A 16,295-nucleotide genomic window follows, 5' to 3' on the forward strand; every position below is an offset into this window, starting at 1 on the left:
TAAGTGAACCTTATCCAAAGAGAAATAGTCTCTTTCCCCTATACTCGAGCCAATGATCCACGAAATGAAATGCTTGACTCCCACGCTACTGTTTGAGCCACACGTTCAACTCACAGCATTGATCACCTTTTCCTCTATCACTCCTCATTTCTGTCCTTTTCTTCAACACCTGGAGCAGGGTAAAGCTGCAGTGATTACCTATTCACTAGAAATAGGAGCAGAAGTAGACCACATGGCTCATCGAGCTTGCTCCTCCATTCAATATGATCATGGCTGATCTTGGGCGTCAATTCCACTTTCCTGCCCACGCCCCATATCCCTTGGTTCCCTGTGAAACACAAAATCTATCCCAGCCTTAAATATATTCAATGATGGAGCAAGCACAACCCTCTGGGGTAGAGAATTACATAGATTCACCACCCTTTCAGGGAAGTAATTTCTCCTCATCCCAGTTCTGAATGATTGACCCCTTACCATGAGATGAGTCCCCATGTTCTAGATTCCGTGGCGAATGGGAACAATCTCTCAGCTTCTGCACTACCAAGCCCTTTTGAAATCTTGCATGTATCAATTCGATCGCCCTCATTCTTCTAACCTCCAGAGAATATAGTCCCAATTTACTCAACCTCCCATTATAGAACAACCCCCTCATCCCAGTGAATCTGGTAAACCTTTGATGCACTGCCTCCAGTGCAATTATACGCTTTATTAAAAGTGGAGACAAAAACTGCACACAGTATTCCAGGTGTGGCCTCACCAAAGCCTTATACAATTTTAGTAAGACTGCTTTATTCCTGTACTTCAATCCCCTTGCAATAAAAGCTGACATGTCATTTGCCTTCCTAATAGTCTGCTGCACCTGCATGTTAACTTTGTGCGTTTCTTGTACGAGTACCCCAAAGTCTCTCTGAACATTAACACTTAGCAGTTTCACACCTTTTAAAAAATATTCTGCTTTTCTATTTTTATGACCAAAGTGAACAACTTCACACTTCCTTACATTATACCCCATTTGCCATCTTGTTGCCCACTCACCTAACCTGTCTTTATCGTTTTGCAGCCTCTCTGAACATCAAAACTCACCCGTTTCGCACCTTTTAAAAAAATATTTTGCTTTTCTATTTTTATGACCAAAGTGACAACTTCACACTTCCCTCCATTATACTCCATTTGCCATCTTGTTGCCCACTCACTTAACTTGTCTATATGTCTTTGCAGCCTCTATACATCCTTCCCGCAGCTAAATTTTCCACGAGCGTTGTATCATCAGAAGACTTAGATACATTACTCTCTGTCTCTTCAACAAAGTCATTAATACAGAGTTGAGGCCCAGCACTGATCCTTACAGCATGCCACTAATCACTGCCAGCCAACTTGAAAATGCCCCATTTATGCTCACTCAATGTTTCCTGTCTGTTAACCAATCCTCTCTCCACGCTAATATATTACCCCAACACCATGAGCCTTTATCTTGCCTATTAATCTTTTATGTGGCACCTCATCGAATGTCTTTTGAAAATCCAGGTATTCTACATCTACTCATTCCCCTTTGTCTACGCTACTAGTTACATCGACAAAAAAACGTTAATAAATTTGTCAAACAGGATCTCCCTTCAGTAAAACCGTGGTGACTTGTTCTCATCATACTATGCTTTTCTAAGTGCAAAGTTAAGAATTCCTTAATAATAATTCAATATGGAGAAAAGCCAAGTGGATCTCGAAACCCGAATCCCGAAATTCTGAAAGAAACGATGACTTAAATGAAAAGAAATTAATGTGCATGGAAAGTGAAAGAGATCTGGTGTTTCTGTTCAATAATGAGAACAAAAGAACAAAGAACAAAGAAAATTACAGCACAGGAACAGGCCCTTCGGCCCTCCAAGCCTGCGCTGATCCAGATCCTCTATCGAAACCTGTCGCCTATTTTCTAAGGGTCTGTATCTCTTTGCTTCCTGCCCATTCATGTATCTGTCTAGATGCATCTTCAAAGACACTACCGTGCCCGCGTCTACCACCTCCGCTGGCAACGCGTTCCAGTCCCCCACCACCCTTTGCATAAAGAACTTTCCACGCATATCCCCCCTAAACATTTCCCCTCTCACTTTGAACTCGTGACCCCGAGTAATTGAAGCCCCCACTCTGGGAAAAAGCTTCTTGCTATCCATCCTGTCTATACCTCTCATGATTTTATACACCTCAATCAGGACCCCCCTCAACCTCCGTCTTTCTAATGAAAATAATCCTAATCTACTCAACCTCTCTTCATAGCTAGCGCCCTCCATACCAGGCAACATCCTGGTGAACCTCCTCTGCACCCTCTCCAAAGCATCTACATCCTTTTGGTAATGTGGCGACCAGAACTGCACGCAGTATTCCAAATGTGGCCGAACCAAAGTCTTATACAACTGTAACATGACCTGCCAACTCTTGTACTCAATACCCCGTCCGATGAAGGAAAGCATGCCGTATGCCTTCTTGACCATCAATTGAAGCTATCACAATAATGAGCAAAGCAAATGAGATGTTGCATTGTTTTCAAATGTCAGGATTGAGCCGAAATAGTGAGGTAATCCTGCCACTTTATAAATCACTGGTGAGACAGCACTTCTATGACTATCTACAGTTCTGGACACCACAGAATATGACAGCCATCCAACGAACACAAAAAAGAGTAAACAGATGGGTTGGATTGTGAAGAGCGATAACATAAATCGAGCATGTGGTCACTGGAAAAGAAAAAGTTGAGAGGTAATATGTTTGCTTCTTTTCGGATTCTGAAGGGACTGGATAATGATCGACTAGTTATTTCCACTTCTTCAAAACAATAGAAGCAGACGAGATGGGCAGCGCTTGAAGGGGATAACTTCAAAACGATTCTGCTGAAGCAATGTTTCACTGAGTGGTCTATCTATGGAACAGACTCACGAGCATCACAGTAAAGCAGTTATGATTGATTCTTACAATGCTAATTACACGAACTCCATTCATAGAACAGCATTTTGGAATATAAGATGTGATTAATATGAGACTTGGAATGTAGTAAGTGTAGACTTCTTGGTCAGAACAGATGATCTTGGAACCATTGTCACTTATTTTGTGTGTGGGAGTTGCTATTCACAACCTGCACACGCTGTTTCTGATCAAGTTGGAGAGCACACAAATTTGTGCACCCATCTATCGATTGGGATAACGTTTGAGTAAACAGTTAGAAAGGGAAGGAATTTCCTAAATATGTTCAGGAGACATTCCAGTATGTTCTCGGTCTAACTAGGAAGGAGGTATTTTTGGATCTGGTGCTGGGGAATGAGGTGGGCCAAGTGGGCCAAGTGTCTGTGGGAGAACACTACGGGAAGAGTGATCATTGCATCAGAAGGTATTTAACAATAACGGGGAAGAGCAAGCAGCAATCTAAAGTAAAACTTCGAAATTAGTGGAGGGCCAACTTCGATGGAATGGGAAGGGATCTAGCCAGGGTAAAAAAGAACGAAAGACTTACAGGAAACACGGGAACAGAACAACAGATTCAAAAGGAGGAGATGTTTGAGGTACAGGCTATGCACATTAGAACAGCCAGAAGGTTAGGAGACTCAAAGCCATCCTTGGATGACGGAGGTGATGGAAATTATGGTGAAACAAAAAAATGGGTGTATGATGCCTGGTAGGTGAATTCCTCAAGCAAGAACCACGCCAAATAAATAGGTTAAGAGGGAAAGTGAAGGTGAAAATAAGACTGACCAAGAGAGAATAGTGGTATAGAATGGCAGTTGTATAAAAGCAAAACCAAAAATCTTCAACCGGCATGTAAATAGCAAGCAGGTAGTAAGAAGTGGGATGGCTCCTATTATGGCAAATACAGTGATATATGCTCAGAGAAGTAGGCAATGCTCGAATGTTTATTGCGTAGTTTGTATCGGTGCTCCCTGAGGAAGAGGATGCTGACAAATTATGGATAGTAGCAGAGGTAGTAGTGGTAATGCATGCGGTGAAAATTGAAAGGCAAAATGCACTGGAAAGGCTGGCTATCCTTAGAGTGTATAGTTCGCCTGGTTTGGATGACTTCCATCCCAGGATGCAAGTTGTTAAGTGAAGTGGGGATGCAGATAACAGATAAACTTGCCATGATCTTCCAATCTTTGCTAGATACTCTGGAAGTGACAGAGGATTGGCAGTGGCGAATGTCACACCCTTGTTGAAGAAAGGGTGTACGGACATTACGACAGGCCAGACTGTTTAACAGCTGTAGTGGGTGAAGTTTGAGAGATAATAAGCAGGAAAAAGGTCACAGTCACTTGGAGAGGTTTGTGTTTTGAGGAGAGCCACCATGGATTTGTAAAATGCAGACTGTGATTGACGAATCGAATTGAATGTTTTGATGAAGTAACAGGGAAAGTTGATAACGGTAATCTAGTGGATGTTGTATATATGGAGTTAAAAAACAAGCGTTTGACAAAGTAGCAGGTAAGATGCTGGTGAACGAAATTGTAGCTCATGAAATAGGAGGGTGCCTGTCAGCTTGAACAAAAGAGATGGCTTAAGGGGAAAATAAAAGCAAATTGTAGTAAGTGGTTGCCTTTTGTCAGGCTATATATCAATTGGATATTGAAATATAGAGTGAAATTTCAAAATTTGCTGATGATATCAAACTTAGAGGTGTGGCAAAAAGTGAGTATAACGCCAGTAGACTACAGCATGGGCAGACACGTGGAAGATGAAATGAGTAAATTTGCGGATGACATGAAGGTCAGTGGAGTTGTGGATAGTGCCGAAGGATGTTGTAGGTTACAGAGGGACATAGATAGGCTGCAGAGCTGGGCTGAGAGATGGCAAATGGAGTTTAATGCGGAAAGGTGTGAGTTGATTCACTTTGGAAGGAGTAACAGGAATGTAGAGTACTGGGCTAATGGGAAGATTCTTGGTTGTGTAGATGAGCAGAGAGATCTTGGTGTCCACGTACATAAATCCCTGAAAGTTGCAACCCAGGTTAATAGGGCTGTTAAGAAGGCATATGGTGTGTTAGCTTTTATTAGTAGGGGGATCGAGTTTCGGAGCCACGAGGTCATGCTGCAGCTGTACAAAACTCTGGTGCGACCGCACCTGGAGTATTGCATGCAGTTCTGGTCACCGCATTATAGGAAGGATGTGGAAGCTTTGGAAAGGGTGCAGAGGAGATTTACTGGGATGTTGCCTGGTATGGAGGGAAGGTCTTGCGAGGAAAGGCTGAGGGACTTGAGGTTGTTTTCGCTAGAGAGAAGGAGGAGGAGAGGTGACTTAATAGAGACATATAAGATAATCAGAGGGTTAGATAGGGTGGATAGTGAGAGTCTTTTTCCTCGGATGGTGATGGCAAACACGAAGGGACAGAGCTTTAAGTTGAGGGGTGATAGATATAGGACAGATGTCAGATGTAGTTTCTTTACTCAGAGATTAGTAGGGGCGTGGAATGCCCTGCCTGCAACAGTAGTAGACTCTCCAACTTTAAGGGCATTTAAGTGGTCATTGGATAGACACATGGATGAAAATGGAATAGTGTAGGTCAGATACTTTCACAGGTCGGCGCAACATCGCGGTCCGAAGGGCCTGTTCTGCGCTGTAATGTTCTATGTTCCATGTTCTATAACACAGAGAAGCTTGAAGTGATATATTTTGGAAGATGGGACAGGGGAAGGCTGTATACTCTTCATGGCACAATTCGAAATAGTGCAGAACAGAGGGACCTGGGTGTTCATGTGTACAAATCTTTAAAGCTGGCAGGACAGATCAAGGGCATAATTAACAAAGCATATGGGATCTTGGCCTTTATAAATAGAGTAATTAAATAGAAAAGCAGGGAACTCATGCTGAAACTTTATAAAGCTCTCGTTAAGCTACAACTGGAGTCATGTGTCTAGTTCTGTTTACCATACTTTAGGAACGATGAGAGGGTCCTTGAGACGGTGCAGAGGGGATTTATTAGAATTTTTCCAAGATGAAGGGATTTAGCTGCAATGTTAGTTTGCAGAAGCTGGGTTTGTTCTTGAAGCAAAGGAGATTGAGCTTTGATTTTATGCATATGTATGAGATTATGACAGATTTCGATAAGGAAGACAAAGAAATTGTTTCCACTGACTGATGGTAACGGGGCGAGGCCACACAGATTTAAGGTGTTGGACATGAGATACCGGGGGTGGGCTCTGGACAGGATGTGCAGATGAACTTTTTTACGCAGTGAGTGGTAACGACCTAAAACACTCTGCCTAGGAGGTTGGTGCAAGCAGAGATAGTCATTGATTTCAAAAGGGGATTAGATAGGCACTTGAAGAACAAATGCAGGGCTATGAGTATAGAGCAGGGGAATGAAACTGACTGGATTGTTATACTGAAAGCTGGCATGGACTCGATTGGCTGACAAGAGTTTTTCAGTGCTGCAATGACTCTATGACCTGATCTGCACGATTGCTGCATGTGGCTGAGTGAGTCCCGTCTTCCTAACTTCTTCATGCTCTTGACTGCCTTTGCACTTGTCAGGGGATTGGACAGCATTGTGTGGATGCTACGTGGCACAGGCAGCCTAATGTTGTTAAAAGCAGTCTGCCCCTTTAAAAGGAAAGTGCACCGATTAATATTGGTTGAATTTAAATGATGTAAATGGAAATCCCATGGCAGAGCAAGAGTTCCAGGGTGATGGAGACACTGATGGTGGAGCTTGGCAGGAGGGGGAGATGGACAGCCATAAATGAGTCCTGGAGGTCCTGTACAACCACACTGAGAATGGAATGGGAGCATTTGGTGTGGGAGGTCAATGCCCAGCGTCAGAACCTGGAGATCTGGCAGCTGTGCCAGAGATGAGCAATGACATCATGTGGGTGGATAATGTCATCTTCAAGGATCTCTCCTATCCACACACCAGCAACCGGTCATGTTTTTGAATGCACCACAACTACATCACTCACCCAGCAGCCCTTGCTGGAACTCAGGACATACGCCTAACATTCAGACATTCACCTCACCCTCATACACCTACCAATACTTCCAGCTGCACACCTACCTCTCCCTGCTTCCACTTATCTCCAACCATTCTGCTATGGCAGGAACTTCACCCATATGCAGAATCACTGACATTCTGCTCCCCGCCCTGCAGAACAAGGGGCTGACAATAGAAAAGAGCAGTGCAGAACAGCCGGGGAACAAGGACACCTAGAGTACTACAGGGAGATGAATCTCTAAAATCGGAGTGTCTGCATCTCCAGAGTCCAAGCCATCCAGCGTCACTTGGAACATTGAGAATGACGGTATGGTCACGCCTTATGCCCCTCCTCATCACCCAGCTCACCATCATTCTTCGATTTGACATGATATGCAAGCTGCAGATGTTATTACCATTGGTATTTTGCTTGCCAACCCGCTCCCCTACCTCCACCTCAACGTTCCCCTTTTGATTTCCTGCTTTCAGACACCTACGAATTAACGTCTGCCCGGGCACAGCGTTCCAAGGAGGAAGGGAAGGAGGAAAAAAGGGAGAGAGAGAGATAAAACAACACAACACTAATAAAATTATGAAGCGGTCCTGCCGTTTGATTCTAACACTGGTAACCAGCAGCTCAGATATTGGGATCAGCGTATTGTGAGCCACTGGTCATGAGTGGGCAGATGTCTGGCCATCGGTAGTGTACGGTTCATTTGAAAGCTTCCCGGCGGGCGAGATCACAGTCGAGTCAACTGCAAAGGAGCTTGATTGGCTGGCATACAGGAGAGAGCTTATTAGAGTGCATAAGGAGATGCTGGGTACATTGGCTGGCTTGCGAGGCACCTTTCTGTTACTGTCAAGAAGCCTGGCTCCAAACTGATAGAGGCCATGGCGCAGAGCTTTTAATGGGACAGAAACAATAAACACACAAAATATTTTTAAAATGCCGAATTGATTGAGAACATTAAATTCACTCTCCACTGTGCACTCCAGCCTAGTTTGGCTTTGACTATCCTGGTAGGCACGATCGAATAATAATGCGTTATTGAGGATTCACAGCATAAATTTCTATCAATTATTTTACAAAATACATAGACAGGAGGCGAGGAAAATCCCAGTGGTGGAGAGTTTTAGAATGAGGGGCATTAAATTATTTGCAGTTGTGCTACAGAGGTCCAGCATTGCTTTGCCTGGTGTGCTGCTTCCTGTACGGTCCCCCTGGCATTCCATTAGTAAAAGAGCATACATATGACTCTATAAGGCTGTCAATAGACGATGTCCCATCATGCAGCAGACCCTGTGGTACTGTCATTACTGTCCGCATTCCTGTTGCAGCCTTTGTGCTGTCATGCTATCAAAACAGCTTCTCTATCTTTGAGGATGCAGCAGAAATCTCTGGCAAGTGTAGAAAATCATCACAAAATTTCCAAAAATAATCCAGTGTGCATCCAAACAATTGGTAACCGAAGAAGTTCTCAAAAAAGTACTTTACCTGCAATTTGGGATCCTTGCTAGATTAGGAACTATAGTGCAGTGTTCATTTGCATCTCTGCACCTGTTATTGTAGGGTCAGAGACTTATACATTACCTGGACCTGCCTGGTCCAGATGTGGAATACTGGGGCACATCAGCAGATTGGGTTGTGTGAGGTCAATAAAGCCTTGACTCACCAGTTTCCAGCACATGCAGGGTCGCCTCCTCAAGCCACCTTTTACTAATGGAATGCCAGGTGGGCTGCACAGGAAGTAGCCGGTGGTGTATGGTGCTCCAGCAAAGCGACGCTAGACCTCTGCATCACTGCTGAAATTCATTTTGTTCTCCTGATTCCTAAAGGTCTTCACCACTGGGAATATCTTCACCTCATGCCTGGGCCTATTGCAGACTAATTGATAGAGATCGATCGTTATGATTGGTCAACATCACCATTATCATTGAATTATGCAACTGTCAGGACAGTAAACAGTGAACTGAACAGGAGTGCACAGTCGCTAATAAGATAATGTTCCCATTCAATTTGATATATTTAAATAGTTTTTTTGTGTGTTTATTGTTTCTATCCCTTTAAAATTGGGCACACTTGTTAGCTGGATTTTATTTTGTTTTGTGGCACTGGCGATGTTGTCCGAATTGGCCAATTAGAGGAGGAGAAGGTAAACTACCTGGTGCTTTGTCTTTTTTTTTTCCATCCAGCAGTTACTCTGTTCCTCTGTTTATGGGATCAGGATTGTGGCTGGGGAGGGATGGGCAGGCGGTGCCCAGTGTGTGGTGAACAACGCGTGGGAACAGTATTCTTATTTCAGAGCGTATCCTACTCTCAAGGTCCTAACCATCCTCAGGGGGCATATTGTGGTTCCTTCTGTAAACAGTTAAACTTGGCATCCAATTACAAATCAGGGGTCGGCATTTCGGTCTCCCACGTGAATGTGGAGATCCTCCGGGGCCCTTGGAGCTAGTGGATCAGGCCTGAGTCAGCACGGGGAAGAGAACTGGAAACTAACTGAGAATATACCACAATACTGAAATGTGCAGTGTTGCAGCGTTTCTTATACATCATTAAAGTCACACAGTAGATAAGTGTATCAGGAAGTGGAGGCCAGGTGATATAAGCAAGAAGAGCAATGAATAGAATACAATGTGCAACTCATGCTGAATTTTATTATTTTCATTGTTTACATAATTTAGCAATTAGACGAATTGGATATTTCACTCCTTTCTTTAACTCGACTCTGAATTTACTTTGAGTCCCTGCATAAATGAATGGGTTGATGCAAGAACTCAGAAACTGAAGCATATATCCGCTTTCCTCCAGAATATAATTTGATTCATTGAAATTGGAACCGGAAAAATAAGTAAGGCTCGCAATCTGGACATAGAGGAAAGATACAAATCGTAACAAATATAACAGGATGAAAGTACCCGAGACACAGAAGAGTAAAACTATGGAGTTTCTCCGTTTCTCCATCTCTGGGTCACTCTGTTTCCTTCCGTTGCTGTGGGCTCGGAGTCTCCTGCGAGTTCTACTGGCTGCCACAATGTCCCTGACAGTCAGAGCATTGAGCAGTAAAATCAGAATGAATGGGAGACAAGGGTTTAAAATCTGATGAATCCATTCATATGCAATCCAGGCAGTTGATGTATAAAATACTGATTTCATGCTGCAGAGCCAGGGTATATTGTTAATTATATACAAAGGTTCACATATAAAAAACACAAACGTATTATACAAACAGCTCAGTGTGCAGACCGTTGCTATAACCCGTGCCGCTGTTTTATTGGAGCAATATTTTATTTTCAGCTTTTTGCAACAGATAGCTATAAATCGATCAAATGTGAAAACGACTGTTAACCAGACAGAAATATCTATGGCTGCAAAGTTCAGGGCAACTCGGAGACCACATACTGGTGTGATGTTCAGGAAACTGAATGGGAAATAATAAATAGCAATCCTGTTTAATATCACAGCAGTGAAAATTACCAAGAGATCCATCACTGCCATAGACACCAGGTAGTAAGTGATACATCTGGAAAGACCACATCTTCCTTGGGGCAGGATCACAATAACTGCCAAGTTAGCTGTAAAAAAAAGACAGACAGAAGAGACTGAGAAAGAAAAGGGAAAGAGGGAGACCTGTGTAAATAATTAACAATATACCTGGTTCTGCCACAGAAAATCAATATTTTATGTATCAGTTGCATGGGACGCAGATTAATGGACTCATTGGATTTTAACCCCTTGTCTCCCTTTCATTCCGATTTTACTGCTCGATGCTCTGACCTTCAGACACATTCTAGCGGCCAGTATAGCTCACAGGAGACTCCGAGCCCAGAGATGGAGAAGCGGAGAAACTCCATCGTTTTACTCTTCTGTGCCTCGGGTACTTGCATCCTGTTATATTTGTTACAATTTAGATCTTTCGGAATTGCGAACTTTACTTATTTCTCCAGTTCCAACTTCAATGAATCAAATTTTATTCTGGAGGAAAGCGCATATATGCTTTAGCTTTTTGAGTTCTTGACTCCACCCGTTCATTTATGTCGGGAGCCAAAGTAAATTCAGAGTCGAGTTAAAGAAAGGAGTGAAATATCCAATGAGTCTAATGTGTGAGAGACAGAGCGAGTACAGGACAGTTGCTGGTCCACTTCCAACAAAATGATCCGTTTTACAGAATTCTGTGCGAAATGTACAACTGTGAAGCGTGATCTTTGGTTAGAAGCGATCCATTCTGCTCTGTTTCTGTTTCTAAAGTAATCCTCTGAATGAAAAATAAATCAGGCCAATGACATCAAAATGTAAAATAAAATTAATAAACACAATTGACATCAGCGAAGCATCAGAAACCCATTAAAATCAACGTGAGAGCATCAAAAAGAAAAACAAAGTATATAACAGTAACTTATTATGGAAGATATTTAAAGGGGTGAATAATGCAACAAAATACATTCGGTGTGGAAACAAGCAAGTTTCTTCTTTTCTTCTTTCTTTTGGGCCTCCTTATCTCGAGAGACAATGGATACGCGCCTGGAGGTGGTCAGTGGTTTGTGAAGCAGCGCCTGGAGTGGCTATAAAGGCCAATTCTGGAGTGACAGGCTCTTCCACAGGTGCTGCAGAGAAATTTGTTTGTTGGGGCTGTTGCACAGTTGGCTCTCCCCTTGCGCCTCTGTCTTTTTTCCTGCCAACTACTAAGTCTCTTCGACTCGCCACAATTTAGCCCTGTCTTTATGGCTGCCCGCCAGCTCTGGCGAATGCTGGCAACTGACTCCCACGACTTGTGATCAATGTCACACGATTTCATGTCGCGTTTGCAGACGTCTTTATAACGGAGACATGGACGGCCGGTGGGTCTGATACCAGTGGCGAGCTCGCTGTACAATGTGTCTTTGGGGATCCTGCCATCTTCCATGCGGCTCACATGGCCAAGCCATCTCAAGCGCCGCTGACTCAGTAGTGTGTATAAGCTGGGGATGTTGGCCGCTTCAAGGACTTCTGTGTTGGAGATATAGTCCTGCCACCTGATGCCAAGTATTCTCCGAAGGCAGCGAAGATGGAATGAATTGAGACGTCGCTCTTGGCTGGCATACGTTGTCCAGGCCTCGCTGCCGTAGAGCAAGGTACTGAGGACACAGGCCTGATACACTCGGACTTTTGTGTTCCGTGTCAGTGCGCCATTTTCCCACACTCTCTTGGCCAGTCTGAACATAGCAGTGGAAGCCTTACCCATGCGCTTGTTGATTTCTGCATCTAGAGACAGGTTACTGGTGATAGTTGAGCCTAGGTAGGTGAACTCTTGAACCACTTCCAGAGCGTGGTCGCCAATATTGATGGATGGAGCATTTCTGACATCCTGCCCCATGATGTTCGTTTTCTTGAGGCTGATGGTTAGGCCAAATTCATTGCAGGCAGACGCAAACCTGTCGATGAGACTCTGCAGGCATTCTTCAGTGTGAGATGTTAAAGCAGCATCGTCAGCAAAGAGGAGTTCTCTGATGAGGACTTTCCGTACTTTGGACTTCGCTCTTAGACGGGCAAGGTTGAACAACCTGCCCCCTGATCTTGTGTGGAGGAAAATTCCTTCTTCAGAGGATTTGAACGCATGTGAAAGCAGCAGGGAGAAGAAAATCCCAAAATCCCATCAGAAACCCATTAAAATCAACGTGAGAGCATCAAAAAGAAAAACAAAGTATATAACAGTAACTTATTATGGAAGATATTTAAAGGGGTGAATAATGCAACAAAATACATTCGGTGTGGAAACAAGCAAGTAGGTAGGAAAAAACCTTGCATTTAAAATGGAATATCTTTGTGGGAATTGCTTTGCCACTGTCAAGATCAGGTGAGGTGAGCGTGACTGCCGTTGACATCAAGGCAATATTTGATCGACTATGGCATCAAGGAGCCTTGGCAAAACTGTAGTCAATGGGATTTAAGGAAAGCTCTCACTGGTTGAAATCATGCCTAGTACAAAGGAAGATGGGTGTGGTTGTTGGAGGTCAGTCATCTCAGGTCCAGGACGTCACTGCAGGAGTTTATGAGGGTAGTGTCCTAGGCTCAACCATCATCAGCTGCTTCATCAATGACCTCCCTTCAATCATAAGGTCAGAAGTGGGGATGTTCGCTGATGATTGCACAATGTTCAGCATCATTCGTGACTCCTCAGATACTGAGGCAGTCCGAGTCGAAATAAAGAAAGACCTGCCGAATATGCAGGCTTGGGCTGATAAGTGACAAGTAACATTTGTGCCACACAAGTGCCAGGCAATGACTATCTCCAACAAGAGAAAATCTATCCATTTCCCCTTGACATTTAATGACATTACCATCGCTGAATCCCCCACTATCAACATCCTAGGGAATACCATTGACCAGAAACTGAACTAGAGCGGCAACAAGAGCAGGTTAGAGGCTAGGAATCCTGCGGCAAGTAACTCACCTCCTGACTCCCCAAAGCCTGTCCACAATCTGCAAGGCACAAGTCAGGAGTGTGATGGAATACTCTCCACTTGCCTGGATGGGTGCAGCTCCAACAAAACTCAAGAAGCTCGACACCATCCAGGACAGAGCAGCCTGCTTGATTGGCACTCCATCCACAACTATTCACTCCCTCCATCACAGACGCAGTGGCAGCAGTGTATACCATCTACAAGATGCACTGCAGCAACGCTCCAAGGCTCCTTAAATAGCACCTTACAAACCCACGACCTCTAACACTTAGAAAGACAAGGGCAGCAAATGCATGGGAACACCATCACCTGCAAGATCCCCTCCAAGCCATGACTTGGAACCATATCGCCGTTCCTTCACTGTCGCTGTGTCAAAATGCTGGAACTCCCTTCCTAACAGCATTATGGGTGTACCTGCCCCACATGGACTGCAGCGGTTCAAGAAGGCAGCTCACCACCTGCTTCTCGAGGGCAATTAGGGATGGGTAATAAATGCTGGCCTTGCGAGCAAAGCCCACATCCCATGAATGAATTTAACTAAAAACACAAAAGAACCACATTTATATCGTGATAACAGTGTGACAATTCACCCACAGTAACAGTGTCAATAGCACAATAAGGCAACATTTACAGCGTGATAACAGTATGTTAATTCACCCACAGTAACAGTGTCAATAACACATTAGAGACATTTACACCATAACAGTGTGATAGTTCACGCACAGTAAATGTCAATAACACATAATAAGTGCATTCACACAGTGAGAACAGTGTGATAATTCGCTCACAGTAATAGCGTGAATAACCATAGAACCATAACAAAATGACGCCCAGAAAGAGGCAATTCAGCCAATCGTATGTGTGCCGCCCAAAAAGTACTAGCAGCCCAATATATTCCCACCTTCCTGCACCTGGTCTGTAGCCTTGCAGGTTGCAGCACTTCAGGTGCATATCCAGGTGCGTTTTAAATAAACTGAGGATTTCTGCCTCCAGCACCGTCTGAGTGAAAAGGTTTTTCGTCATGTCCCCTCTAATCATTCCACCAATCATCTTAAATTTGTGCCCCATAGCAATTGACCTCAATAGAACTACATTTACAGTGTGATAATTCACTCAGGGTAAGTGTCAATCACAAAATAGAACTAAATTTACACCGCTAACAGTGTGCAGTAATTCACCAACAGTACCAGTGTCAATAACACAATAAAACGACTTTGAATTGTGGTGAGTGCGGCAATTGACCTCCCGCAATATTGTCAGTAACACAATAGAACGACATTTACACTGTGATAATTACCCCAAAGTAACAGTCTCAACACCACATGCAACTACATTTAAATTGTGAGATGGTCGTGGCAAATAGATGAAATTATATGATATCATTACATGATGTAATTAGGGGGAATGATATCGTACCAATGAAGAGTAGCTCGAGACCATTATATGGATAAATTATACCTGTAATGTGAAGAGGCTACGCTGCTAACGGGCAGAAATACTAGTGCTAAATAGGTGAAAAAGCAGCATAAATGATCGGAATTTATTTCGGTAAAGGGAAGAAACTATATCGTAAAATAGAAAACTAAATAAAGAATGACAAAATACTGTAACATGGGAAGAAATTATACCAGTTTAAAGGGAGAAATTATACAGTTAAAGTGAAGAAATCGCATTACATGGTAGACACTATCGCGTCAAAGTGGAGAAATCATGCCATTAAATGAGAGAGGATAGAGGCATAGCGGAGAAACACTATGGGTAAATGGGAGCAGTGACATGGCTAAACAATGATTCCCATAATTAATAACTAACTACAATACTTTACCTGGAACCCCGATAACTGCAATGATTGGATAGTAAATGACAAACACCAGACCTGTTGGTAATACGTGCATTTCTACGAGAAGCTCTGAGCATGTTCTACACTACTTGAAAAATTGTCATTTTAATACCCAATGTCAGGCTCCAGGGAGATAATTGGATGGTTTTCTCTTTAACATTAATTACATTAATTGAAGCCGATGCCAGGCTCTCTTGTTTATGTTTTCAAGGAATGGAATGTTTTTCAAGGGATCTGACAAGGCTCTAATGTGAAATACCCCAAGTGTGCAGACTGATCCCAGTTACATTTCTTTATAAAATATAATGAAAAGCTAAATAGGAGGCTGCAATGATGAAAGTGAATGCTTTACGCGAGGAATTACCAGGTTTAAACCCCTCAATGTTGAGTTGAGTGGTCTCAGCATAAGGTATAACTGACCAGAAATATTCTGGTCCTAAATGAAAACGTACCCAAGTTCTGGCCCCTAATCATTGTTCAATTCATGTGACCACGGGTTACCTCTACGTCTGCACACTGACTTTAACACAACTATCTCTGCATTCAGTGTGGACAGGTCCAGTTACGTCCCGTTGCATTCATTGTGCACAGGTCCAGTACCTTGCAATTATTTTCATTGCGGACTTGTCCAGGTCAGTGCCGTTATATTCAATGTGGGCAGGTCCAGTTCATCTTACATAGGTCCAGTTAAGCACAGTTACATTCGAGCTGAACATGCCCAATGCTGCTCCCTTGCATTCAGTGTGACCAAGTCCTGTTCAGCATGTTTAAATTCAGTGTGAACTGGTCCAGTTCAGCATATTACATTCTGTGTGTACAGGTTCAGGTGCTGTATTCACCATGGACTGGTTCATTGCAGCAAGATTACATGCAGTCGGGGCAGTTCCACTTCAGCAATAAAATTCAGTGTGGACAGATCCAATTCAGCACAGTCATATCCAATACAGACACATTCAGATCCAGGTCAGGGAAAAGTCCAGTTTAGCACCATCAATTTCAGTGTGAATAGATCTGTTTCAGCAAAATTAAAGCCAGTCTGTACATGTCCAGGTCAGTGCTGTTATAGTTCTGGTG

At 43.3% G+C, this 16,295-nt stretch overlaps 1 protein-coding gene across 1 annotated transcript; it reads right to left on the reverse strand.

The window, feature by feature from the left end:
* Positions 1–9,605: 9,605 nt before the first annotated feature.
* Positions 9,606–15,276, reverse strand: LOC137348869 (probable G-protein coupled receptor 139). Its single transcript, XM_068014101.1, has 2 exons — positions 15,207–15,276; positions 9,606–10,516 (listed from the first exon to the last, which is right to left on the reverse strand). The coding sequence occupies exons 1-2, from the start codon at positions 15,274–15,276 to the stop codon at positions 9,606–9,608; spliced, it is 981 nt and encodes a 326-aa protein (XP_067870202.1).
* Between the last annotated feature and the right edge of the window lie 1,019 nt (positions 15,277–16,295).

This window comes from Heterodontus francisci, chromosome 34, assembly GCF_036365525.1.
Source record: "Heterodontus francisci isolate sHetFra1 chromosome 34, sHetFra1.hap1, whole genome shotgun sequence".
Lineage (NCBI taxonomy): Eukaryota > Metazoa > Chordata > Chondrichthyes > Heterodontiformes > Heterodontidae > Heterodontus > Heterodontus francisci.

What these genes read in the sequence shown, in the direction of transcription:
- LOC137348869 (XM_068014101.1), bottom strand. Translation starts at nt 15,276, where the DNA reads ATGCACGTATTACCAACAGGTCTGGTGTTTGTCATTTACTATCCAATC. An exon ending in TGCAGTTATCGGGGTTCCAG is followed by an intron (nt 10,517 to 15,206) that starts GTAAAGTATTGT and finishes TTTTTTTTACAG; the next exon opens with CTAACTTGGCAGTTATTGTG.